The sequence below is a fragment of the Sinocyclocheilus rhinocerous genome, unplaced genomic scaffold, assembly GCF_001515625.1.
Source record: "Sinocyclocheilus rhinocerous isolate Xijiao unplaced genomic scaffold, SAMN03320098_v1.1 scaffold716, whole genome shotgun sequence".
Lineage (NCBI taxonomy): Eukaryota > Metazoa > Chordata > Actinopteri > Cypriniformes > Cyprinidae > Sinocyclocheilus > Sinocyclocheilus rhinocerous.
In genome coordinates this window covers 57,473-84,387 of record NW_015647020.1, presented here as the reverse complement: position 1 = coordinate 84,387, position 26,915 = coordinate 57,473, and the positions used below count along the sequence as shown (strand labels likewise).

The following is a 26,915-nucleotide window of genomic DNA, read 5'->3' as shown; positions in this document are numbered from 1 at the left end:
TTCTTCCGGGTTTGAAGAGTGATGAACTCCAAAGATGTTCTGACTCGATGGTGATTGGGAGTTTCTTTCCAGTGGAAAGTGAAAGAGTTAAGAGAGACATCAGCTGAGATCCTAGGATCTTTGGTGAATGGAAAGTCAAGGCCCGAGGCCTGGCGCAGACTTAAGGTACAGGAGACTTCTAGCTCACATCCTCATATTCTCCGTATCTAACAGAACCGCAGACTGACCGACTATGTGTTGGAGCCCACCGGGCACGCCCGCACCGGCTCAGGCTCCAACACGGGCCGAAGATTTCAGCAGAAGACTTAGCAGAAGAAGAACAACATGGACGGAACTGTGCGAGCCTTTTAAGGTCTGAGAAGATTCACGCCTCTCAGGATGGGCTTATCCAATGAGAAGGGCTGAAATTCCAAGCGGGAGGTTGGAAATACTGGGGAGTTTTATGACCCTTTGTGTGAGAGCATGGTAATTTGCATATGGAACTCGAATCAAAATTACTAAAGATTCTTAGAACATGAATATATTGCCTATGTACCCACATATAATATAAACGCTCATTTTGATCATCAGAAGACGAAGTCATAGATACTAAACATGGTATCGGTGGGGTTATATAAACTAATGATCTATCATAACACACACACAAAACAGTATACAATTCAAAAGACAATATACAAGAACAGTAATGGTATACACAATGTCCTGAGGAGATGTGTGTTCATTCACAGAAAGGTTTTCCTATTAATTAATTAGAGAAGAGTCCATTTTTATGGGCATTGTGTGTCTTTCCTAAGGGTAAATGAATTGTGAGTACAGCAGTGATATCAGCATTGGTTGCCATGGAACCAGATGCCTGTTCTGCCTTTCTGAGGTGTTAGATGCATTTCGGGGGAAGGGTCCATAGACCCTCATAGTTGGTTTGTTGACTGAGGGGAGTTACAGAGTATTTGTTAAATATAACTAAAAAAAATTGTGTGTCTGATTGGTCCAGACGCTACATAAGCTATTACTAAATATAATGTAGAAATTTTAATTTTCTGTAAAGCTGCTTTGCAACGATTTGCATCGTGAAAAGTGCTATACAAATAAACTTGAATTGAATTGAATTGTATTGAACAACGACGAGACGAAACAAAGCAAACTTAAAGCCTCAGTGTGAAATGGCAGCCAAGCGTGCGCAGCGTACTTGCATTGGAAATGACGCAAAAAGCAAGTTGCTTTTGGTGCAAAAAACTTTGCAAACTTTATAAACTAACCTTGAGAAACATAATATAAAAATATGAAAATGCATTACATGACCTGTGATCGGTGTAATATGTAAGGCCTTGTAATCATAGGACTAAATTCAGGGTAGAATATAACTTATTTCTAAATTATAACTGTTTTTGACGAAAAAAACATACTAAGATTACAAGCGCACCTCAGGAAACATAAAATAAATTGAAAAAATGCATCATGGCCCCAATGACGCACAGACAGGGTTTAATTAATAAAGGTAGAAACTCCACATATGACATTAGGTGGCTTTTAAAAATCAATGAGCTTTCTTAAAACCTCAAAACGAATGCTCTTATTTTTTCTTTGTATGCTGAAAAAGCCTTGGACCTTGTGGAGTGACCTTATTTATTTATACTTTAGAAAAAACTCCTCTTGGAGTGGTTATTACAAACGGTCATTACAGGCTTTCTCTCAGATCTTAGCATGTCAGTGCAGAGGTGTTTGTTGGAGTGGCAATTTTCTGTATAAGATTTAATATTCCTAAATCAATTGCCCTGCCTGTGGGAAACAATAATCCACATTTAAACTTACTTGCTTTCCATTTAAATGTTCTGATCCTGCCTTTATTTACTTGGGTATTAACATGACCCCTACATTCAGCCAAATGTATAAAGCTAATTCTACATAAGTGCTTGAAAAAGGCTATGATGGTCTGAATAGGTTGATGGCTCTCCCTATGTCTTGGTTGGGGAGGATTGCTTTAGTAAAAACATTTTTCCCTGGTTATTATATCCAGTGCAGATGATTCTGTTTTACTGTCCAGTAAGGTTATAACAGAGTTGAATGGGTAGCTGTAAATTTATCTGGAGCAAAAGAAAAATTTAAATGAAATTCTCAACTACAACTCAAGAGTTGGGAGTTTTGAGAATTTTCTAACTTTACAAACATTAAATTGTCAGCTCTGATTTGTCATTGAATTGCTCAAAGAAGACCTAAATCTGTTTGGCTTGATCTTGAATCCTCACGGTCGAACTGCCCTTTACAAAATGTAAAGCAATGTTTTATGTGAGAGTTCCATGGCATGTAAGAGTCAGGTGGCTGTAGGATATTATTTACAGTGGAAAAGAGAGTTCTAGTATTCCCTTTACCTATCGTAATTGTAAAAATCAGATTTAGCTTTAGAGAGCATCCTTTGTTAACTGTAAGACCAGATTTGGCATGCAAATGCTCCAGCCGGCAAACTTTAGTTTTAAGATGGTGTAGTCCAGGGTGTAGATTTCTTTGTATGATGTGGATTAGATGACCCATAATTTCTAAGAGATGTAAGGCCGCTGGACATTCAGAAAGGCAGAAGCATAGTTGAAACTGTTCCCCTGCCGTATATTTCAGAATCAATGCCACTGGATAGTATCCAGATGACAGACTATGCGATCAGCTTGTTAATCTTCATTGTTCCCCACACCCAGAGCATCAGAGTCAGTAGATCCATCAGGCAGACAAGAAGACATTCAGCTAAAGATCTTGCACAGATTACATACCATGCCTTATGTCAGACATACAAGGTGGATAAAAGAAATTACACCCATTGTTGATGGGTGTTATTATCATCATTAAAGCCTGGTGGGCTAAAATTTTGATCAAATTGAGATGTATGGTCTTGGAGTTAAAACCATTATCAGTATTTCTAGATCTTCCTAAATTAATTTCCAATAAACATGCCAGACTGCCGGGAAAAATATTTTGATGTCTTGGATCAGAGATATGTTACCTTCTATAAAAGACTGGCATAAAATTATAAGAGAGATTATTCCTTTGCAGCTCTTGATATATTGGATTTACTCCTCAACAGACACTTTTTATCACACAATTATATCACTAAAAACATAACATTCTCATTTTACACTAGAGCGTGGAAAAGGTACAGGTGACGAGGGAGCAGTGAAATGCGGTTAGATGAGATGTTGTCGGGCCATATGTCAGTTAAAACAAATTTTCCTGTCCTGGCAGCCATTATACTATGCTCGTAGCACGTGCTCTTCAATTGCACCCACAAATGCCGTGGCGCGTGCTGTATCATTCCATTAAAGCACAAAAGAAACTATGAGCTGTAGTTATGTTGTCAGTTAAGACATGAAGTTACCAAAAGGCGATTAAAGCTGCCTTAAAACTGTGCATGTATGTAAGTATTTGTTATATATGAGTCACATTTAAGAGCATGTCTCTGAAATGCAGTGGTTTTCAAAAACATCTAACCATCTCCCTCATCTAACAAGAAGGGTATAACTGTAGCCTGGAGATCTCCAAATAGGGGTGGGAGCTCCAAAATAGGGTGTGGCTTCCTCCCATTGATAGACAGGCACCTGATACGCATGCACAATTTTTTCACCCAGTCCACTTCAGTGCAAACTCCGCCCCACAGTTGATTCTAAAGATTTTATTGGTCGTGTCAATCACAGTGTTGATTTCCTACACTATGTTACAAAAAATGCTAACCCCCTTAACCTACCCCACACGTGACCCTAACCTTAACCAGTGATATTGACTGCACGGCGGGATTGGCGTTGAATAGCGTGGTATAGAAAGTTGCGTTTCAGGAGATAAGCAGGTAATTCGATTATGCGATATGAGATCGCCGAGCCAGGCGTTCCGTAACTCCCCAACCGGACCTCACTGGACAGTGGGACCTTTTTAGTTGCACCCAGCATCACTACCCCCTCATACCATGTGAATTTTGAGCCCCGGGACGGTTCTGTTGCTACAAAGCGATAGAGTAAAAACTTTCCCATGCGCTGTGCTGAGACAGCTCACGGGAGAGCTTGTGGGTGATACCCGTTTATGTCATTTAAGATATAAGATTATATCATTGAGATTCAAACTCCAGTCCAAACACCACTGGCCACGAGCTTTGGGCTCTGCTGTCACGGAGTATATTTATTCATATCCTATTTTGTAGGTTCTGCCCACTTTTGGAGTTCATGTTCCATTTTGGAGATCTCCGGTCTGCAGTTATACCTACTTGCATCTAACATTCCCAATTTAACTCGTCAGCTGAGCTCATTAGTAGAGACTTTAAGACGTGGAAGCGGATCAGAAAAGGTAAAGAGTTGTGAGAAAATGCGATGCGTTTCAGATTCACGTCATGTTCAACAGCGGCAGCTCTTAAAGTAATAGCAGCCAAAAAACCTAATAACCCAGCTGCTGTGATGTCTGTTAATCAAAGAACAAAAGAAAAAAGAGGAAATCAATAAAATTTGTTGCTTTAAGGTTTCATCTATATTTAATTAAGAATTTAGTGTTTGATAACTTTATTCCATTTCTGTATATTTCCTACTTGCTGAAGGGCAGAGGTAGCTAAATATGATATTTATTATAATGGGTTTATGTGAAGATTTTTTTAAGTTCACTTAAATTAGAAGTTATTTTTTGAAGTCTAATAAATGTTAAAATTAATAGCTCTCAATTATACTGTAATGTTGAATGGCTGTAATCAATGGTTAAAAATTTGGGAAAAAACTATTTCATAGAGACATCAGTAGTATTGGTATTAGTGATACTCGCCTTCAGTCATAAAAAAGAGATGCCACTAAACAAATATTAACAAATATACTGTCTTTATGTTGTTTCTACATTAATTTGAAGATTGGATGTGAAATTATTGCAAAATAAAATATATATTTAAAAACTTCAATTTTAGGTGGGATTAATCGCGATTAATTTCAGAAAAATGTGCGAATAATTAGTTAAATTTTTTAATCGATTGACAGCACTACTTTATGATGTGATTTATTTTCTTTACTTTGTGTCATTCAATGTTGCTTTATTGTTGGGTTGTAATGTGTGAAAGTGAAAAAACACTGTAAGATGATGGTGTGGTATGTCCAGACTGATCTAGGATCACAGATATGATATGAAGTTGAATTTTATCTGCATATCTGTTTTTAAACAGTACTTTTTGTTTCTTTACGGACAGACACTGTCTACTTTCATTTGCCCCCTCTGGATGGCCAGCAGAAATGTGTTTATGGAGTTTCTTGCTACAGACAGATGGAGGCTAAGGTTTGTCCATGTATAATTTATACTAATTATTGTCACGTTTTTGCTGTTTTGTTTTTTTGATTAAAAGAAAGAAAGAAAAAATTGTGGATGATTTAATTTTAGTAGCACTTTAGATTAGGGAACACTTTAACCATTTGCTTATTAGCCTGCATATTACTAGCATATTGGCTGTTTATTAGTACTTACTGTATAAAGCACATATTAATGTCTTATTTTGTCCCATACCTAAACATAACTACTACAACAACTTCCTTACTTACTGTCAATAAGCAGCAAATTAGGAGTTGATTGAGGGAAAACCCTTAGTTAAAGGGTTACTCCACCCCAAAATGAAAATGTTGTCATTAATCACTTACCCCCTTGTCGTTTCAAACCTGTAAAAGCTTTGTTCGTCTTCGGAACACAATTTAAGATATTTTGGATGAAAACCGGGAGGCTTGTGACTGTCCCATTGACTGGCAAGTAAATGACACTGTCAAGGTCCAGAAAAGTATGAAAGACATCGTCAGAATAGTCCATCTGCCATCAGTGGTTCAACCGTAACGTTATGAAGCAACATACACCGGTATTGCGGTATTTAAAAAATTCATATCATAACAACAATAAAGACAGGTATTCGGTATGAACCGGTATACCGCCCAGCACTACGCTACGGTGATGCGGAGAGACACAGAGGAGACAAATTGTTGAATAAAGTCGTTATTTTTGTTTTCTTCGCGTACAAAAAGTATTCTGGTCGCTTCATAACGTTACGGTTGAACCGCTGATGGCAGATGGACTATTCTGACGATGTCTTTCATACTTTTCTGGACCTTGACAGTGTAATTTACTTGGCAGTAAATGGGACAGTCACAAGCCTCCCGGTCTTCATCCAAAATATCTTAAATTGTGTTCCGAAGACGAACAAAGCTTTTACGGGTTTGGAACGACATGGGGGTAAGTGATTAATGACAAAACTTTCATTTTGGGGTGGAGTATCCCTTTAATAGTGAATGTGTTCCCTAATCTAAAGTGTTATGTTAATTTTTTATTGATGTAGTGCAGGGGAGCATAAGCCAGAAGAATGTAGTCTGATGCTATCATAATGATAGCATGCAGTTATTAGTAAAAGAGATATTTCTTAATGAATGAAGTCAAAATTAAAGAATAACGTAAAATGGTTTCCTCAATCCAAGGAAATGCAACATAATCCTTTCTTCTTAATAAAAAAATAAACAAGGTATTTTGATAGATACTGTAATCCCATTATGTCTAATCTGATATTTTAATGTTTTGTATTATAGGCACTAAAAGTACGAGAGGCAGATATCACAAGAGAGACGGTTCAGAAGAGTGTTTGCGTTCTCAGTCAATTGGTAAGACATGTATATGGCAGAGAAGCCTTTATTTACATAAAAATGCCTGCTTGTTTCTGCAAATTATTAATGTAACGTATTGTTGTTTCAGCCACTGTTTGGTCTGATACAGGCTAAACTTCAGCTCATAACTCACGCTTACTTTGAAGAAAAAGATTTCTCTCAGATCTCCATCCTAAAGGCAAGTTCTTTCACACACATTTCATTGTCTGATATATTAAGAACTAATACAGCTAGTAAAAATGTTTTTATGAGATGCGTAATGTTTTTGTAAGATTTGTTTAAAGATGTAGAACTCCAGTCATATCAGTGTTTAAAAAAATTAAATGGTCTAAAATTAAGAAACCCTTAGAAAACAGTAAATATAATATAAATTAACACACTGAAACTAACAGAATATGTATGTGTGAAAAGGGTCTTTTATCTGCCCACTTTCAGTTCCAGAATAAATTAATCATTCAAATATTGTTGTCAAATATATCTTTGAACGGAGTATTTTTACAGTAACTGCAAATATATGCTTTTGTATAATGCTGCATCAACACCGATGTCAGTATAAAAAGACGGCTGTCATATTAGCCAGAAGCAAAGAATCACTCAGTGCACCTTTCATGTATTTTTGTTTTTGGTTCTTTGAAGGAGCTCTATGATCATATGAACAGATCTTTAAGCTGTACAGCGCTGGAGGGATCACAGATTTATCTGGGTAATTCAAAAACACTTTTCACTACTATAATTTAGTAATTCAAGAATCTGATTTTCACTAATATAATTGATAATTTAACCTCTAAATGGATAAGGAGAGTGTAATGTCCAAATTTACTTTCCAAATACACATTCGTGGTCTTATTGTGTTTGACTTATCAATGCATCCTACACATCCCAAACAAAAAGCCTCCTTAAAAAGTGAGTGTATGAAATGCCTACTTTGCAGCATTATGTAAGAAACCCCTGCTTTTCAGCATCCAAAAAGAACCTATAGGTAAAATAGTCCATCCTTAATTTTTTAGAATATAATATTTTATTTTATACATAAATATGCTGCATTATGGAAGTCAAATTGGTTGCAAATGATGTTTCATGTTATCTTTAAATGTTTTTTTGGAGTATTTGGATAAACTACTCAAACACCAGTTATGAAATTGTACAGCCAATTTTATTTATGGTGTTTTCATGACACAACTCTGGGATGTGATAAAGTCAAATTAGGATTTGAAATAAATGTGGCTGTAGTATATATAACCCTATCAATTTCCTATTTTCCAATTATTATTTTTTTTACTAAAGGTCTGTCTGCCCGAGATTTGATTCTGCACTTTAAACACAAGGTAAAGGACTGGACACTTTCTTTTTAAATTCTGCTTCATCCTTTTGCATAATATGTATTTGTTTTGATCTTTATTATGTAACTTGCAAACTCTACAAAGCAACTCTTTGGTCTAAATGCTTGTGTTTTTTCTCTTTATTTGCTGTAGGTTTTGATTCTCTTTAAACTGATTCTGCTAGAAAAGAAGGTCATTATTACCATCTCAATACACAATTTGTAGTAAAGTGGATTCTCATGGATGAGTCTAGTCGTAATTACACAAGTATTTATCTCCCTATAGATCCTATTTTATGTGACTCCAGTGAAGAGATTGGTTGAAACTCTGATGACCGTACTGTCATTGTTTCCAGGTAAAAAGGTTGTGATCTGGTGCCAGATTTGAATTGGTGGGTGTGTTATTCAAACTAAAAACTGAAGCACTGACCTAGAAATTAAGAAATAACACAGTAAGTTGACAGTAACAAGATTCTTAAAAATGTTAAATTATCTAATACAAACTATTTTTTATGATAATCAATTTTTGGCTTTTAATTGTACATTACCAGGTACTGAACCAGGGTTAGGCTGGCTATAGGGAGCAGAGCACTGAGATTTTTCTCATTTGTGAGCTGACTGTTGTGAGTAAATGTAAATATTTAATTACCCTGTAGAGTACAGGTCAAGTCTGTTTAAAAGTGTTATCATTACACCGTATTAGTGTTCATGTTAAGGTGTGACAAACTCAAAATCATGTTCATATGCATAATGATAATGCTTTAGCATAATGATAATTTACATAATGCATAAGCATAATGATAATAATTTTACACAATGCCAGTTTCAGTGACTACCCAGGTAGGTTTGAATTTATATTGAACAAACTCTGGTTTTTCGGACTCAAGAAGATGAAATGTTCTTTACTGTTGTTTACACTAAAAGGTTTTATTCGGGGTAGGATTGTGATTGTTTGCTACGTTAATCATGAATCAAACTGAGTTGATAGAGAATAGTGAGTTCAGTGGGCCTGCTGAACCTGATCTAAACTAGGTAGGATTTGTTTGGTTTTTGGTTTTGTCAACCCTAAACCTACTGTGAAACTCAGAGCTTGTTCATCCTGCTTTATGCAATAGAACTCAGTACTGTATTGTCACTTTTATACAGTTGAAAATGTTGAAAAAGACACACATTCCACTTTGGTAGAAACCACCAGAAACTCCAGTTCAGTTGGTGGCACAGATCAACAAACAGATTTACGCCAGTCCAACATAACATAGGCACCTTCTCAATGTAAATGTGTCAGACTAATTGCACTGTTAATATTTTTCCATCATTTAGCATAACTGTTTCATTTTGTGATTTGTAAAGATTGAAATATCTGGATCAATAATAGTGTGAGCAAGGCTGTTTTCCCCAGTGTTTATTGTTCTTTTGCCAGTGCCAGGAACAGACTAGATTGTGCTGCAGCAGCTCACAAAAAGTCAACCAAAACCCATGCTGCGTTGTTCTGTCAATCTTGTTAATCAAGTTTCTGACTGGTTTATTCCCAAAAGTAACTTTTATGTTGTGAAAGATTGCATCAGCCCATCAAGACATTGCACTTCTATATAATAAATAAGCCTGCCGCTAAATGGAACATTATAAACAAAGTAAAACTCATTCCTAATTTGCCAGTTCTTGAAGTGGAGCAAATTTTATGGTGACAAAATATCTGGCTAGGTGAGACTAGTTAGTTGAGAAGGAATTATTTTAAAGAGTAAACATAATTACTTAAGTTTTGTAAAGTATGTATTTATTTTGTAGGTATAATAGAGCATGGACTGGCAGATTCCTCTCACTATCAGCCCCGGAGGAGCATCTCAGAGGACTTCAGTTCACCAGAAATCATATCTGCAGACGAAGAATCACTCTCTATGTCTACTACAGATATTACTAACATATCAAAAGAGCTTGAGGGCAGGCATGATGTCAGTGATCAGCCGGATCAATCAAAGCCTTGTAACACTACTCTGGACACACACTACCTTCAGCCTCATGCAGGAAGCTTGCTGGACTCAGAGTGCGAATGGGAGACACTGGAGCCTCATGTGATGGATGAAATGGAAGGGAAAGTAGACGTAGCTCATTCAAATATGTTTGACACAGATTCAGGACTGCCAATAACAGTACAGCCACAGTCGGCCACAGGACAAGGAATGTTGACCTCGGGCCTGGTATCTGGGCTGCAAGAGGACCAGTATGGACTACCACTCGCTATCTTTACAAAGGTGTGCACACAGAACACAATCCACATCCACCATACTCTTTAGAGCAAAGTTGTACACTTGCTCAAGTTAAGTTTTATTATAACATTTATATATATATATATATATATATGTTAGAACTGTATATACTATATGTCATCCAAATACCACAGTATGGACATTTGCTTTTAGTTATTTCTGGATTACCTCAAGGCTGCATTGGCTAACAAAGACAACTGTTAGATATTTCTATATTTGGCTGAGGACTCGTTTGGGTGGCCAATGTATTAGATTTCTCACATATATAAAAATAAATAAAATAAGTAAGCTTGACCAATGTTCTTATGACAAGAAGAATTTATTGAAGGTAGTAGTGTAGCACAGTTCCTCAGCAGCAATGTTTATGTTTCAGCCTTGAAAAGAATCTTCAAAAAAAAAAGATATTAATCTGTTGTATTTAATATCTTTAAAAATATATATTAAATACAACAGACTAAAAATTAAAATGCATATTATCTTTCACAACAAAGAAGCAATATCAAATAAAGACAAAAATTTAGCAAGTTATTACCAGGATCTAGACTCTAGAGAGATGAGAAAAAATGAGGCTATTAAGAAAGGTATTTTGAGGTATTTTTTTTTATTTAATATGGTAGAAATTTAGTATGGTATTTATATAACATCAAACTTCCAATTACATTTTGTCATTTGTCAAGGTTTCAGAAATTTAATTCTAGCCCTTTAGGTTATAATCACTCCTTGCATTTGTGCCAAGTTCTATGAAAACTGGATATTTCATTCAAGAGTTAAACGCTACATTAAAAATATGAACTGGTAAAAATACTGTACTGGTAAAACACTTTTTTTTTCTAAGTCTCCTTATAAAAAATAAAATAAAATAAAAAACAATTGCCGTGACAAATTAACAGCTTGCCGCTGCACATCAGAAATGGCAATTCGCCTGATCAGAAGGCAGGGGTGTCCAATCCTGCTCCTGGAGGGCCAACGTCCTGCAGTGTTTAGCTTTAACCAGCTCCAACGCATCATGTAGGGTTGGAGGTAAACTCTGCAGGACAGTGGCCCTCCAGGAACAGGTTTGGACACCCCTGACATAAGGTATGTGTACATAAGGTATGTGTACAAAATTTTATTAACTTCAAATGCATGTAGGTCTAGATTATTTAGTCTCTGAGCAAAGCAACAGAAAAATTAAACATGCAATTTAATCTCACAGCAAATAACTACAATATGCATACATAAACAACTACACCAAGGTTAAGACATTACCCTGTGTAGCGAATCAGCTCATGGGGAAATATGAATAATTAATCATAACTAGTTATAATTAATTATAAATATTTAGATCCGCTGTAGATATTTACTTGACCTCTCAGGGTCAACTGTCTGTATGGAAAATGTAGTGCGAGGGGAAATTCTCAACATGGCATTAGGTCGTAAATGTATCTGGTCTAGCAAAGGTGTCGTGGTTGCCATGGTAACCAGTGTCCTGGGCCTCGTTCACAGACATTTTGGCATCCAGTATGTTTATTGGGTGAGGGGTCTGTGAATGTTTGTTAATCTAATGAATAATTGATTTGTTAAATCAAATGAAAAATGGTGTGTCTGATTGGTCCAGACGCTACACCTGACAAAATGATATTTTGCCGGTATCATATGGCGCTTTTCCACTGCATGGTATGGCTTGGCTCGGCTTAGCATTTTGTTGCTTTGCAGCCTGAAGTAAAGACGGACACAGTTTTTGTTTTATCCAGCTGTATTTACCCAGTGCAATGTATAACATCCAAGTGAAAGATTATAACACCATGTCAGGAAAAAAAAACAGAATAACTGAGTTGGTTAGTAGTCTCTACTAACTTTGCACATCTAGACTTTGCAATATTTGCCCACTCTTCTTTTGCTGTGTGCTTTGGGTCATTGTCATGTTGGAAGGTAAACCTTCTTCCCATTGACAACTTTCTGGCATAGGGCAGCAGATTTTTCTCAAGAATTTTACTGTATTTTGCCCCATCCATTTCTCCTTCCACTTCTTAATAATAGCCTACACTGTGTTTCTAGGCATTGATAAAGTCTTTGAATTGGTTTTTTTTTGTATCCATCTGCTGATTTGTGCCTGTCCATAACTTGATCGCCGTGATTTTAGCAAGTAAGACATGTTCCTGGATCAACAATACTATCCAAAAATATAGACCTAACCCAATCCCTACCCCTAAACCTAACCCTACCTATAATTTATTCCTAAAATCAAAGGGAAATGATAGGTGAGTAACAAGGGTGTAGAAGTATCTAACCCTGATTGTAAGCCTAAAACTGACATTTCTTGAAAACTTATCCCTCAATTCTGATTGGTTGATTAGAATGTTGTTCCAGGATCAACAAGGATGTTGATCCAGGAACATGTTGTACTTGGTGAAATCACATTCACCCCACAACTTTTGACAGTGCCTTGTCACCCATAAGCCCTATTCGGATGGTAATTGTTTCTCAGGGGGACGTACGTGATTTTCACCATTTACATGGGGTAGTCCGTGATTTAATTGCCGTCCGAATCCAGGATGTCGGTGTTTTTCTCTCACCACCCCCGTAAAAATCCCCGGCCGAATTACCTACTGTTTTTTGACAAACATCAAGGTCGTGTGGTAATTTAATTGCTGTCCGAATCCACATCTCTGAGTTTACGAGAAGCAATCGATTCAAAATTCAGAGTTTAAACCCTTTTTGAGCACCCCCGAACACTACGAATAACTGCTCCACCACAGCGACTGGGAGCAGAATAAGAAGAAAAGCACGTAAACATTCTAAACGGGTCTTTATTATGGCAGCAGCAGGTATGCAATACAATTTTAAAATGTGTATTATAAACAGATATATAGGATCGCGTAGAATTATATACAACTATAGCGCATCTATTTTCCTAGTTTTAAACAGGAGATTTAAATAATCAAATAATAAATAGCATTATATATTATAAAATATGCTTGGAATAAGAATACATTTTACATAAGTATTTTTAAATACGTTTTACACAATAATAAGAATACATTTGTAAATAAAATTCATTTTATTTACAGTAGACAATCATGTGACTGGCCACGTGAGCAGCAAGTTCCCGGGTTTGTAGGATCACAGATCTCGCTTCTCCACTGTGAATAAATCACCATCCGAATCCATGAGTTTTATCACTGAGGTGAAATGTAAATTTATTTTTGCAGACGTCCATATGAGAAACAATTACCGTCCGAAACGGGCTATAGTTGATTGTTTGCTTCAGCTGAACTACCAAGGACTGAAATGCTGCAGGAAAGCTCTTTTCATGCTGAGCTAATCAAAATGAGCAACAGCTGATCACAGTTGAAACACAGATGGCTTTGTTTATCATTGAGAAGGTGATTAGCTACACCTGATTGAGTTTACAAGTCATTTTTAGGAGAGGGTGATCTTTTTTTTTTCCCCCAACTCAGTGATTCTGTTTTTATTTTTTTTACTGACATGTTGGTGTTATATCTTTCACTTGGATGTTATAAGTTGCACTGAGTAAATACAGCTGGATAAAACAGAAACTGTGTCAGTCTTCATTTCAGGCTGCAAAGCAACAAAATGTGGTTATTTTAAAGGGGGTGATTCTTTTCTATAACCACTGTACATTGATTTAAACTATTGATGCTATGTAATAAGAACACAAAGCACAGTATATTAGTTACACAGTAAATTAGTTAATCATAAATATGCAATTCAATGAACTGACAACTCAAGAAAAACCCCTCATGACATTGAAATGTAAGGAGACATACACATAGAATAGCAAAGTTAACTGACAAGATGTCAACAAGAATGAGAATGCAGAAAAATGTTTTACTCTTGAATTAAATTTGAGCTTCTACCAGCCAGGACTAACTGCTAACCAACCAAACCCTGACCACTGGATTAATCATGCCAGTTTGATTTGTTCAACATTTTGATTTCATTGCCTTTTGCCCTGTTTCCAGGGTTACCTGTGCATGCCATACATGGCACTCCAACAGCACCACCTGCTGTCAGACATAAGTGTTCGAGGTTTTGTTGCCGGAGCGACCAACATCCTCTTCCGTCAGCAGCGCCACCTGAGTGATGCCATTGTGGATGTGAGTAAATCTGCTTTTTTGTCTTTGCTCCGTAATCACTCTAATATTATAGAGGCTGACATAGGGGATATTATTGGATGAATCTCACAAAGCCTATCAAGAATGTGTGCAGCTCAGATTTCACCGTATTGAGTTCTGTGTATTTTTTGCATTGTGACATTATTTTCATGACAATAATTAAGCATGATTATCATTAAAATTTGTAATCTAAATTATCATTACTGTAAAGCATCTGTAGTTTTACTTTTGATTGTAATTTTCTTTATTCTCCATGATGATTCTCATTACTGTAATACAGTCATGAAAATTATTCTGTCTGGAAACAGATCATTACCCCCAAATGATAATAAATGATGTAAAATAACTTTAAATAATATACATGGCCAAAGTGGACAACTTTTGACAAAATTGATGGGATTTGATATTTTAGCTATAGCCAATACTAGCAAGTGCATAAAATCATCTCCTCCGACAAACATTTTCAGTAGAAAGGAGTGTATGACTTAAGACGACATCCAGTGGTAATCTTCCCGTCTGGTGAGCTGTTAACTGTTGTGACTAGATTATTGAGAAGATATGATTCAAATAAAATTATTTATCCAAAAATAAGACATTACAAAAGATTTTCTTATGTGGGGAGATGCCAACCTCCACACCTCTAATGTTAGAAAAAGCGTAGCAGTCTACTTGGATCATGGTGTCTTGATGACCAGTCCTTGATGTCCTTGAATCATTGTCAGAGTTGTATGACAGCCAGTAACTATTTGTGGCTGATTTCCTTATGATTTTGAGGTGAAATATGGGACTGACCTGTGTTGTAGGGAGAGATGATGTGTTTTTAATCCATGAGGCTGTTAAACCAAATATCTTCTCAGATGTTCTATAGCTGGTGAGCTTTAATTGTTTTAAATGTGCCTGTGTGCAGGTGGATGAAGCTCGTATTCAGATCCATGACCCAGAGTTGCGCAAAATGTTGTATTTAAGCACAGCTGATCTACGATTCGCTGATTATCTGGTAAAACATGTCACTGAAAACAAAGAGGATGTGTTTCTGGATGGGACGGGCTGGGAGGGTGGAGACGAGTGGATACGGGCACAGTTTGGCCTATACATCCACTCACTGTTATCTTCTGCTCTACAACAAGGTGCATTACAACACACTAATAACTATTATTAATTTGCATAAAATGTATTAGAATACCTGTATGTATTATGAATAAGCATTAATTAACAATGAACAATAGTAATTAAGTGATGGATTAAGGGTGTATATGGTGAAATGTTTTTTGTGTGTGTATTGAAATGGAGACAATCTGTTATCTTCAATTTGTGATGTGATACAGTGACCACAGGCACAGACATACAGTCACAGACATACACAATTGCACTTATACCTAGTCTCCAATTTACCTAACCTGCATGTCTTTACATTATGGGGGAAACCAGAGTACCCAGAGAAAACCCACACCAACACAGGAGATGCAAATTACATAAAGTAATGTTCTGCTGGCTCAGCCAGCACTCAAACCGTGGGTGGATCTTCTTGCTGTGAGCCGAGAGTGTTACCCACAGAGGCATATTTATTTAAAGTATCTAAAACCGTTATCTTTGCCTTAGAGTATCAATGTTTTGCCATGGTCAGAAATTCAGTGCTCGTTTTTTCCTTAAGGTTAAGTTACCAACTGAGCACACCTTACTCCAGGTTCATATATGTCAAGTCAAGTCACTTTAATTTTTATAGCGCTTTTATAGAGATTGTTTCAAAACAGTTTCACATTTGTATTAAACAGGAATGTAACAGATTCAGTGGAGGAAACTTCAAAAATGAGGCAAATTCAAAATTCTGCTTTAAAGCAGCTGTAGCAAAACAATAGTGTCATTATTCAGCACCAGTCAGTTCAGTTTTAGTTCAGTTGTGTTCAATAAATGTGTAAAATTCATTCATTATGAAACGAGTTCAATTCAGCAATAAGCAGCTCTACATAAGACAATAGTGTCATTGTTCATCTCAATTCAGTTCAGTTCAAGTTCATGTATTGTCATGCTGTGTCATTACATGAAGTTTTATTTTGTATTTCTGATTGTATTTTTTAATCAGATCATGAGCGTCTGTTGGCAGATTATGGAACTGCGTTCACATCCGCCTGGAAAATCACACACAACTACAGAGTGTGGATCAGCAACAAGCATCCAGCCATGGCCAGTATCACACCAGGGTACGTCAACTGAGTCAAACACAGCTGAGACAAAACCATATAGAATACTAGCTTCTGCTTACTTTATACTGCTTACTATTTTTTATAGTATGGCAAAATAATGTCAACCATATTTTAAAAAGCGGCGAGCTTGTTCAGTAAAATATGTGAGACTGGGGATGGTTATACCACATTTTGATTTAACATTTGTAAATCAGTGTTTTTTTCTACTGTTTATCTCAAGTTTTAAAATCTACAACTTGTTCCTAAACTGAAAGTTACTGTCAAGGACAAAGAATGCTATTGTTGCAAGCTACCACACTACTGCAAGTTTGGTTGGGAGGGTTGTAACCTTAGAAAACATGGGCATCAGACTAAAATTTGTATATGCATTAATATTATTATTTTTATTATTATTATGAATCTTTCATATTTTTACAGATAGTTTTAAAACGTATTTAAAACGTGTTTGATAGCTAATATGTAGCTACTTTTAAGTATTTATTTTAAATCGGTCAGATTGTGTCACAATAGTCTCTGGTCTCCCCTGTTCAACACACAGAAGATGTACATCACTAAATGAGCAACTCATAACACTAGGTCACAAATAATGAAGAACATTTAAAGAACTGTGAACTACCTTCAGAAGACATGGGCATGAATGTACTATATAAACACAAGTTACAAACTTACTCATTTATAGAGTAAAATGTGTTCAGTAACATTATGTTCATTTGCAAAACATGTTTACTTGCACCCTCCTTCACCAACTACCATAATTTCTAGTAACACAAGTTTTGTCATCTTTTATGCATTAATAGCATGTGTTGCTCAGTTGGCTGTTATTTTACAAATCATGTTGAGGTTTTTAAACTGTCCTCAGTTAAATTTTTTTACACTTTCGATGGCAGGGGAAGCATATTTCTTAAAAAAATAATAATTAAGAATAATTTTGACAAATGACTATAACACAGAAAATTTTATTTTTTACCGTATTATTGACTCTGTTCTTAGCCATCCATTCCAGGGTCAGTACAGTGTGGCTGATGTGAAGATCCGCTTGTCACAGTAAGTGTTACACACTCATTATGTTTTTGTTTACATGCTCTATGATTGGGTAATTTTAATATCCATATGCTCGGTCTATAGAACTTTAGTTTAAGTAGTAATATATGTTCAGGGAAAAATGACAGCATCTTTTGCTAGAATGATGTTGTGTAGATGTCAAGTGCATGTCAAGTTGCTTTTAATTATAAAGCACTTTATTACAATAGAGATTATTTCAAAACAACTTCACAATATTAAACAGGAAAGTAACAGAATCTGCGATGCCAAATTCCAATATAAGGCAAGTCCAAATTGTAAAGCAGTTCTAAAAAGACAATTCATTATTCAGCTCCAGTCAGGTCAGTGCAATAACTTGTGTGAAGTTTAATTATACATCACTTAATAATAATAATAAAACAAGATTCAATTTAGCAATGAGCAGCTCAACTGAAGACAGTAGTTTCTTTATTCAGCTTGAGTAGTTCAATGTTGATTTAGTTCAATAACAGTGTTGATGATGATGCAAAGTTGTCAATTATAAACTAATTCGACTCAGCTATAAAACAGCTATGCACAAGACAATAGTGTCATTATTCAGCTCAATTCAGTTCAAGTTTTGCTCTCATCCGATAGTGTCAGTGCCGTCAAATCGATAATATTCCTGAATATTTAGTGTCTTTTAAATCCCAAGCAAGCCAAAAGGCGACAGTGGCAAGGAACCCAAACTCCATCAGCTGACAGAAATGGAGAAACAAGCCTTGGAAGAAACCAGGCTAAGCTCAGACCAAATATCCTCTGGCCAAATGAGCGAACACAGTGTGATTTATGGGGCTACATCACAAGTCAGATTTGTGGATTGATGTTATTTAATAATATTATATTGTTATATTATTATTATATATTTTATGTAAGCGTAAATGCAATTCTTCTTATGAAGTAATAAGTACATTTGGGTGTTATGGGAAGTGTTCCTGGTTCCAGTTATCCTAAATAATGTAGCTTAACTATACCTTAAGGGATTTGAATTATTGAGATGTGATTAGGTGTGAGTTTCTTTGCCTCCCAAACAGTGCTAAGAAGACTGTTCCAGAGTTTGAGTGCTAAATAGGAAAAGGATCTTCCACCCGCTGTCGATTTTGATATTCTAAGTATTATCAATTGGCCAGAGTTCTGAGACCGCAGTAAACATGAAGGATTTTAATGCGATAGAAGCTCGATCAAGTACTGAGGCACTAAACCATTCAGGGCTTTATATGTAATCAGCAAGATCTTAAAATGTATAACGTCTAACGTGTAACGTATCTCCAAAGGATGGTTCACTAGTGAATGTGCAGTATTGATGAAAGCTATTCAGCCCACTTGAACGTTTTTGTGTTTTGTTATTTTAAACCATTTTATAAAGGTGGTGGACCTAATTTTGTTTTTGTTTTTTTGATGAGCAGACAAAGACTATTTATCTCTACAAAGTAATCTAAAATAATTACAAATAAATCTAAAATAATATTTACATTTACATTTAGACATTTAGAAAAGCTGACGCTTTTATCCAAAGCGACTTACAAATGCGGACAATGGAAGCAATCAAAATCAACAAAAGAGCAATGATATGCAAGTGCTATAACAAGTCTCAGTTAGCTTAATGCAGTACACGTAGCAAGGTTTTTTTTTAAATCATATAATAAATAAAAAGAAAACAGATAGAGTAGAAAAAGAAAAGAGCAAGCTAGTGTTAGAGGCCTTTTTTGCTTTTGTTAATCAGAAGTCAGAATTATAATTGTATAATAAATAAAAAGAAAACAAATAGAATGCAAAAAGAATAGAGAAGCAAGTATTAGTTTTTTCTTCTTTTTTTTTAAAGAAAACAAGCAGTTAGTAAATAAATAGAGTGCAAGTCTAAAAGGGGCAAGTTTTTTTAATTTTATTTTTTATAAAGAATACAATTAGAATAGAGAGTGCTAGAGTTAGTCTGTCAAATAAAGATGGAAGAGATGTGTTTTTAGCCGATTCTTGAAGATGGTTAAGGCTCCGCTGCTTGGACTGAGTTGGGCAGGTCATTCCACCAGGAGGGAACATTTAATTTAAAAGTCCGAGAAAGTGATTTTGTGCCTCTTTGGGATGGCATAATAAATCGATGTTCACTTGCAGAACGCAAGCTTCTAGAGGGCACATAAGTCTGAAGTAATGAATTTAGGTAAAGGGGTGCAGAGCCAGTGGTGGTTTTGTAGGCAAACATTAATGCCTTGAATTTTATGCGAGCAGCTATCGGTAGCCAGTGCAAACTGATAAACAGAGGTGTGATGTGCATTATTTTTGGCTCGTTAAAAATTAATCTTGCTGCCGCGTTCTGGATTAATTGTAAAGGTTTGATAGAACTGGCTGGAAGACCTGCCAAGAGAGCATTGCAATAGTCCAGCCTGGACAGAACAAGTGCTTGAACAAGGAGTTGTGAAGCATGTTCCGTAAGAAAGGGCTTGATCTTCTTGATGTTGAATAAAGCAAATCTGCAGGACCGGGCAGTTTTAGCAATGTGGTCTGAGAAATATAATAATAATATATTTCATAAGCACTGATTTCCTAAATATGAGACACCTTAATCATAACAAAATGTTTTTAGAAGTCACATATTAAAAAAGGATTATTTGTTTAAAATTAAAGCAAAGCCTGTGCATCATGATGCTGGGATCTTCTCTGCAGAAAGCTCTTGAAAGCTTTTGAAAATAGAAATTAAAATAAATGCTGTAAAATACACTAAAATCCTGACAAAGACTGCAAGACACTTTTGACTTAATTGTGACCAGATCTCAAAATGTATCGGGTTAAAATGCTCAAGTGTGTAGAAGTACTTTTTGGGCCAGTTCAAATTAAATGCATGTTGCATGCCCACAGTATTTTCTATGTAAACATGCAAATCTTGCTTTTAGTGGGCCAGAATGCACCGGTACGGGCATGTTCTATTAACAGTACTGGAAATTCTTCTTCTGAGTGAATTTGTGACAACGACCATGTTAACTCTTTGTACAAAGACCCAGCCTTTGAAAACAACAAATCCAAAAGCCAATCCAATGCCAAGTTTTAAGTATAAGCTAGATGGATACAAAAGCTTGAGCAGTGTAGTGCAATTGTATGTATGTGTGTAGTTGAGACAAGTCAAGTAGTGTTCAGCAGTTGTTCAGCTCTAGCAAAAGAAGCTATTTTTCATTCTTGTAGTACATGAATAAATTGTCCTGTATAGCCTACCAGAGGGGAGGAGTTCAAAGAGGTAGCGTGCAGGGTAGGTGGGGTCTCTGATAATTTTGGAAGCTCTGTCCCAACATCTGGACAGGTAAATGTCGACTGCTGGAAACTGTGTACAGATGATGTTTTGGGCCATTTTGATAACACATTGCAGTGCCCTCTGTTCCTTTCTCATGCAGCTGGCGTTCCAGTATGTAATGCAGTATGGCAGTATACGTTCCAATGCACATCAATAAAAGTTCACAAGTTACATTTACATTTACATTTAGTCATTTAGCAGACGCTTTTATCCAAAGCGACTTACAAATGAGGACAATAAAAGTGCGCAAGTTGTTAGGATTGCGCTGCCTACAGTGTGTGATGTATGGTTTGCGAGTGGTAGTGATAGTAGGGATCTGGAAACACATAGTAAGAATTGGTTATAATAACTGAAAACAGAAGGGGAACAAGTAGTAGGAAAGAGAATGATTCAGAAGTGATACCTATGTGTCTTGTCGGTGTCCCTGCTCGGTGGAGTCGAACGGTAGAGTCAATGGTCTTTACACTCTTCGGTCTTCACATGAGGGCTGCCGTGGTGTACTAAGCTTTTTATATTCGTCTAACAAAACTCAAATTAAATTCAGCTGGACACACTTTCCTGTTTATCACACCAAATGGCCAAGCAAAGCGCACGACACTGACAAGGTACGCGATACAGTACGAGACCAAACGCGATTTCAGCACGTCTCCACAGTAAACAAAGCAAGCGTTTCCTAGCAACGACAACTGCGCTAAACACTGAGAAAAGAAATAAATACACTTACAAGCTGCTTACAAGTTACTGTGGCAATCTTGCTTTCTTCAGTCTTCTCAAGAAGTAAAGGTGTTGTTCCAATGACAGTGGAGGTGTGTGTAGCCCAAGGAAAGTCCTTTGTAATGTTAAACGCCAAGAATTTAAAACTGGGCACTCTCTCCACAGCCTCACCATTTATGACCACAACACTCAGATCAGTTCTCCTTGTCTTCCTAATATCCACCACTATCTCCTCTGTCTTCCTGGTGTTAAGGATGAGATTATTGGTGGAACACCAGGCTTTCAGATTTTGTACCTTGTCCGGAGTCCAGCTGCAGATTTTCCCAGTCTGTGGAGTTTGGATGCCAGGACTTTGGAAATGACCATATTAGCCTTTTAAAGGGTTAGTTCACCCAAAAATGAAAATTCTGTCATTAATTACTCTCCCTCATGTCGTTTCAATCCCATAAAACCTTATTTTAAATTAATTTTTGTGTTCCGTTAATTTTGTGTTCTGTTAATTTTCGGAACACAAATTAAGATATTTTAGATGGAATCTGAGAGCTGTCTGACCCTGCATAGACAGCAACGTAACTGAAATGTTCCCAAGTCCAGAAACGTAGATGTGATACTATAGCTGACGTCTGCATGGTTACAATTTTATCTCTAATAGTATCGATCTTAGAAGTAAAGTAGTTCATAAAGTCATTACTGCTGTGCTGTTGGGAAATGTCAACACCTGTTGATGCTTTATTTTTCGTTAGTTTAGCCACTGTGTTGAATAAATACTTGGGGTTATGTTTGTTTTCTTCTAAAAGAGAAGAAAAGTAATCAGATCTAGCAGTTTTTAATGCTTTTCTGTAGGATAGGTTACTTTCCCTCCAAGCAATACGAAATACCTCTAGTTTTGTTTTCCTCCAGCTGCGCTCCATTTTCCGTGCTGCTCTCTTTAGGGTGCGAGTGTGCTCATTATACCACGGTGTCAGACTGTGTTCCTTAATCTTCCTTAAGCGTAAAGGAGCAACCGTCTATAAAATGCTAGAAAAGAGAGTCCATAGTTTGTTACATCATCAAGTTGTTCTGAGGTATTGGAAATGCTAAGGAATTGAGATAAATCAGGAAGATTACTTACAAAGCAGTCTTTTGTGGTAGAAGTGATGGGTCCTACCAACTTGTAACAAGGAGTAGAATTTACAGTTTTAGCTATATGAAATTTGCACAAGACTAAATAATGATCTGAGATATAATCGCTTGGCTGCATAATTTCAACACCATCAACATCAATTCCATGTGACAGTATTAAATCTAGAGTATGATTTCGACAATGAGTAGGTGCTGACACGTGTTGTCTAACCCCAATAGAGTTCAGAATGTCTATGAATGCTGATCCCAATGCATCTTTTTCATTATATTAAATGAAATGATATTAAAATCACCAACAATTAAAACTTTATCTGTAGCCAGTACTAACTCGGACATAAAATCAGCAAATTCTAATAAAGTCTGTATGGTGCCCTGGTGGCCTGTACACAGTAGCCAATACGAACATCTCAGGGGATTTATCATTAACACTTGTTTTTCTGGATAATGTTATATGAAGCACCATTACTTCAAACGAGTTATATTTGAAGCCCACCCTCTGAGAAATACTAAAAATATTGTTATAAATTGTAGCAACACCTCCAAAGTGTGTTCCGAAGATGAACGAAGGTCTTACGGGTTTGAAACGACATGAGGGTGAGTAATTAATGACAGAATTTTCATTTTTGGGTGAACTATCCCTTTAAGCAAAAATCAGCAAACAGCATTCTGGCATGAAAGTTCAACCTATCCAGGTGCCCCAAGGCACTAATCTATTCATCCATTAAGCAAACTGATACCGGTCCCAAGTGACCGGGGATGGTACTTGAAATGAGTGTCAAAATCTACTTCTTAAAGCACTTTGATATTAGAGGCACGAGTGCAATAGTTTGATAATCATTCAAGCAACACGCACTTTTTTGTTTGGGGATAAGCATCATTGTTATAGTTTTAAGACACACAGGCACAACAGAGCTAGTCAAGGGAGAGGTTGAAAAGGCTGGTAAAAACCTCTGTCAGCAGGTCAGTGCATACCCAAAGTACATACTCCGGAACACCATTGGGGCCAGACACTTACCTCACATTTACACTGTACTAAACCCTTCTGATCTTATCAATGTTCATTGTCAATGGTTGATAATGGTCAAGTGGCAGTGCAGGCCTGGCAACAAGCCCTACTGTTGATTTCTCTGTCAAAGCAGGCAAAGCAGTATGTGGAAAATAATGTGTTTTTTTAACCTTAAACCGCATAAACACATTTCATTACACCAAATACACAAAATAATGTTCTTTTTAGCAACATCATATGACCCCTTTAAGTTCCTCTGCCATACAGACATTGACATTTATGGATATTATAATTCCTTTTGTAGTCTGTGACAGTTTGTATGCCTTGTTGCCACATACATTGGGGATTGTTGTTATTGAAGCTGTCCTCAGTCCTGTGTTTATAATTAAATTAATCATGGGTCAATTGTGAAATTGTTCAAGTAAAATTTGAAATTTTTTGTGATAGCTCTCTCCTGATATTTCAGTTCAATGCAGAACAGCGAGCGTGGGAAGAAGATCGGGAACGCTGTGATGTCGACTAGCAGAAGTGTTGTGCAAACAGGAAAGGCTGTCGGTAAGATGCACCATAGATTAAATTGTTCACTTGTTAATTCTTTCTTATTTAACATTAAGATTATTTCACATACAATCTGTTCCAGCAGTGCAAAACAGCCACACCCTGATAGTGCAGTGCTTTGTGAAAGTATTCCTACCCTACATTTTTTGTCATATTTTGCCATATGCTATTACATTCAAACTAAAGGCTAAAATGCTTTGAATTATTTTTTCCATGTCAGTCAATGTTCCACGGTCCATAATGACAAATCAAAAACACTTGTGAAAAAAATTATAGCAATTTATTAGAAGCAAAAACTGAAATAATTACATAGCATTACTCATTACTGCAGCCTTTTTGGGAACACTGCAACAGGCTTTGCCCATCTGGATTTGGTGATTTTGTGCCATTCTTCACTGTAAATCCTCTCAAGCTGTGTCAGGTTGGGTGGGGATCCACTGTGGGCAGCCATTTACAGGTTTCTCCAGGGATGTTTTACTGGGTTCACATCCAGGCTGTTGCTGAGCCATTCGAAGCCATTCTTGCACTGTCTTGATTGTATCTTTCATGTGTTTTCAATGAGGAGAGGCTCCCATCTGGCCACTCTGCCATTATACCAATCATATTGCAGTGATGGTTGTCCTTCTGTGAGTTTCTCCCATCTCCACATATGATCTGGAGTTAAACCAGAATGACCATCAGGTTCTTGGTCACCTCTCTTACCAAATCCGTTTTTCCCAGATTGTTCAGCCCGACCAACTCTAGGAAGAGTCCTGGTTGTTCAAAACTTCTTCCATTAAGAATGATAGATGCCATTGTGTTCTTGTGAACCTTCAATGCAGTGGAATTGTTTTTTATTTTTATTTTTTTAGCCTTCCCAGATCTGTGCCTGTATCAGAGCTTTGCAGGCTGTTATTTTGACCTCATGGCTTAGTTTTAGCTCTGATATGCATTTTCAGCTGTTAGATCTATATAAACAAATGTGTGCCATTTTCAAATCATGTTCAATTAATTGAACTTGTTCAATGTTAATTCCAATCAAAGTTTAGAAATATCTAAAATATCTCAAAGAACCAGAGCAATTGTAATGTTCTTTAGGTACATTTCAAATACCATAGAAAACACTTAAGAATTTTTTATTTTTTTTTAATTAGCAGTTATCACAGATCTGTTTTTAGTTAGTCATATTATTGCTTTGCTTTGTCTTAAAAATAAAAATATACATTATGGTTACATATGAATGAATACTTTTACAAGGCACTGTGTTTTTGTCATGTGTGCCCTGAAATAAGTTACTCAAACATTCTGTGTTACTGGTTGAATGTTTTGTCCACACCGGTTTTGTAGCAATTATTTCATGCTTGGCTTTCAATATTTTATTTTAGGTCAGTCAGTAGGTGGAGCTTTGACCGTCGCTAAATCAGCCATGTCGTCCTGGTTCTCCATGCTGGCTCAGCCGACCGCAGCAGTCAGTGCATCTCCACAGTCTGCAGATTGACATCTGCTGTACTAAATAATGAAGATAATATGCAGACATTGCACACATCTCTGTTGTTATATGAAAATGAAGAATGTTAGAAAGCAAGAGAGAATGAAAAAATGTTAAATAAAAAGAGTTTTAGAACAGCTATCTGGATTTTAGGTTTAGTTTTAGGTTTAGTACTTGTAGTAGTTTCATGTAAAAAAACAAAAACAAAAACACTGGAATAATGAAAGCATTTTTTTCTTCCTGTGACAAAATCCGCTTATTTCAGGTGTTCAGTTTTGGATTGTTTAGGTTTTGGGTCTCATCTGAAGCCTGTCTATTCTGAGGTCAGGTTACTAAATGTTTTTATAGGTATTTTCCTACAAATAGCACACAGATAATACCTTATGGCGTATGAAAAAATATAATATTATGTCACATTCAGTCTATGTTGCTTGTTGAAGTGGTCACTGTCCATGTATCTTACAAATAAAAACGAGTTTGTTCATGAATTGGACCTAGGCCTACGTTGTGGTCAAATCAAGAACTATAACACAATAAAGAGAATGAAATTTAACAAATGTTTTACAAATCTTTGTATTTTTTCACGTATTAATGAAAATGATCCAGGAGTAAATGTTTACAGGCCTCTCATTTATGTGGTTCTTGAGTTCATCACTGGGAGGTGTAATGTGACATACCCAGGTAAGTTTATGGATAATTTAATCTCCGGAGCGGATTATGTTTCAGTGTTACTTTACTTCAGAGGTCAGAGTGCATGCATGCCCTATTGATGAGCCTCCAGTGTGATTGTGAACAAATATAGTGATGGTCGAGGAGCGATAAAACTCATGGATTCGGATGGCGATCTATTCACAGTGGAGAAGCGAGAGCTGGGAACACGCTGCTCACGTGGCCAGTCACATGATCGTCTGCTGTAAATAAAATGACTTTTATTAACAAATGTATTCTTATTATTGTGTAAAATGTATTTTAAAATACTTATGTAAAATGTATTCTTATTATTCCAAGCATATTTTATAATCTAATCCTATTTATTATTTGATTATTTAAATCTCCTGTTTAAAAATAGGAAAATAGACCGCTATAGTTGTATATAGTTATACGCGATATATATCTGTTTATAATACACATTTTAAAATTGTATTGCATACCTTTTGCTGCCACAATAAAGACCCATT

At 36.3% G+C, this 26,915-nt stretch overlaps 1 protein-coding gene across 3 annotated transcripts in view; it reads left to right on the top strand.

Annotated features, from left to right (window-relative positions):
* Positions 1–26,294, top strand: part of avl9 (AVL9 homolog (S. cerevisiase)) — a 47,176-nt gene extending 20,882 nt beyond the window's left edge. For all 3 annotated transcript variants that reach the window (XM_016512471.1, XM_016512469.1, XM_016512470.1), the window contains exons 4-17: positions 5,189–5,274; positions 6,558–6,629; positions 6,721–6,810; positions 7,269–7,335; positions 7,917–7,957; positions 8,105–8,143; positions 8,237–8,306; positions 9,736–10,199; positions 14,180–14,314; positions 15,240–15,459; positions 16,413–16,530; positions 17,524–17,577; positions 24,178–24,266; positions 25,634–26,294. In XM_016512471.1, the coding sequence (XP_016367957.1) occupies positions 5,189–5,274; positions 6,558–6,629; positions 6,721–6,810; positions 7,269–7,335; positions 7,917–7,957; positions 8,105–8,143; positions 8,237–8,306; positions 9,736–10,199; positions 14,180–14,314; positions 15,240–15,459; positions 16,413–16,530; positions 17,524–17,577; positions 24,178–24,266; positions 25,634–25,746 (1,658 nt within the window). In that variant the 3' untranslated portion in view covers positions 25,747–26,294. The remainder of the gene's footprint in view (positions 1–5,188; positions 5,275–6,557; positions 6,630–6,720; positions 6,811–7,268; positions 7,336–7,916; positions 7,958–8,104; positions 8,144–8,236; positions 8,307–9,735; positions 10,200–14,179; positions 14,315–15,239; positions 15,460–16,412; positions 16,531–17,523; positions 17,578–24,177; positions 24,267–25,633) is intronic.
* Positions 26,295–26,915: the final 621 nt, after the last annotated feature.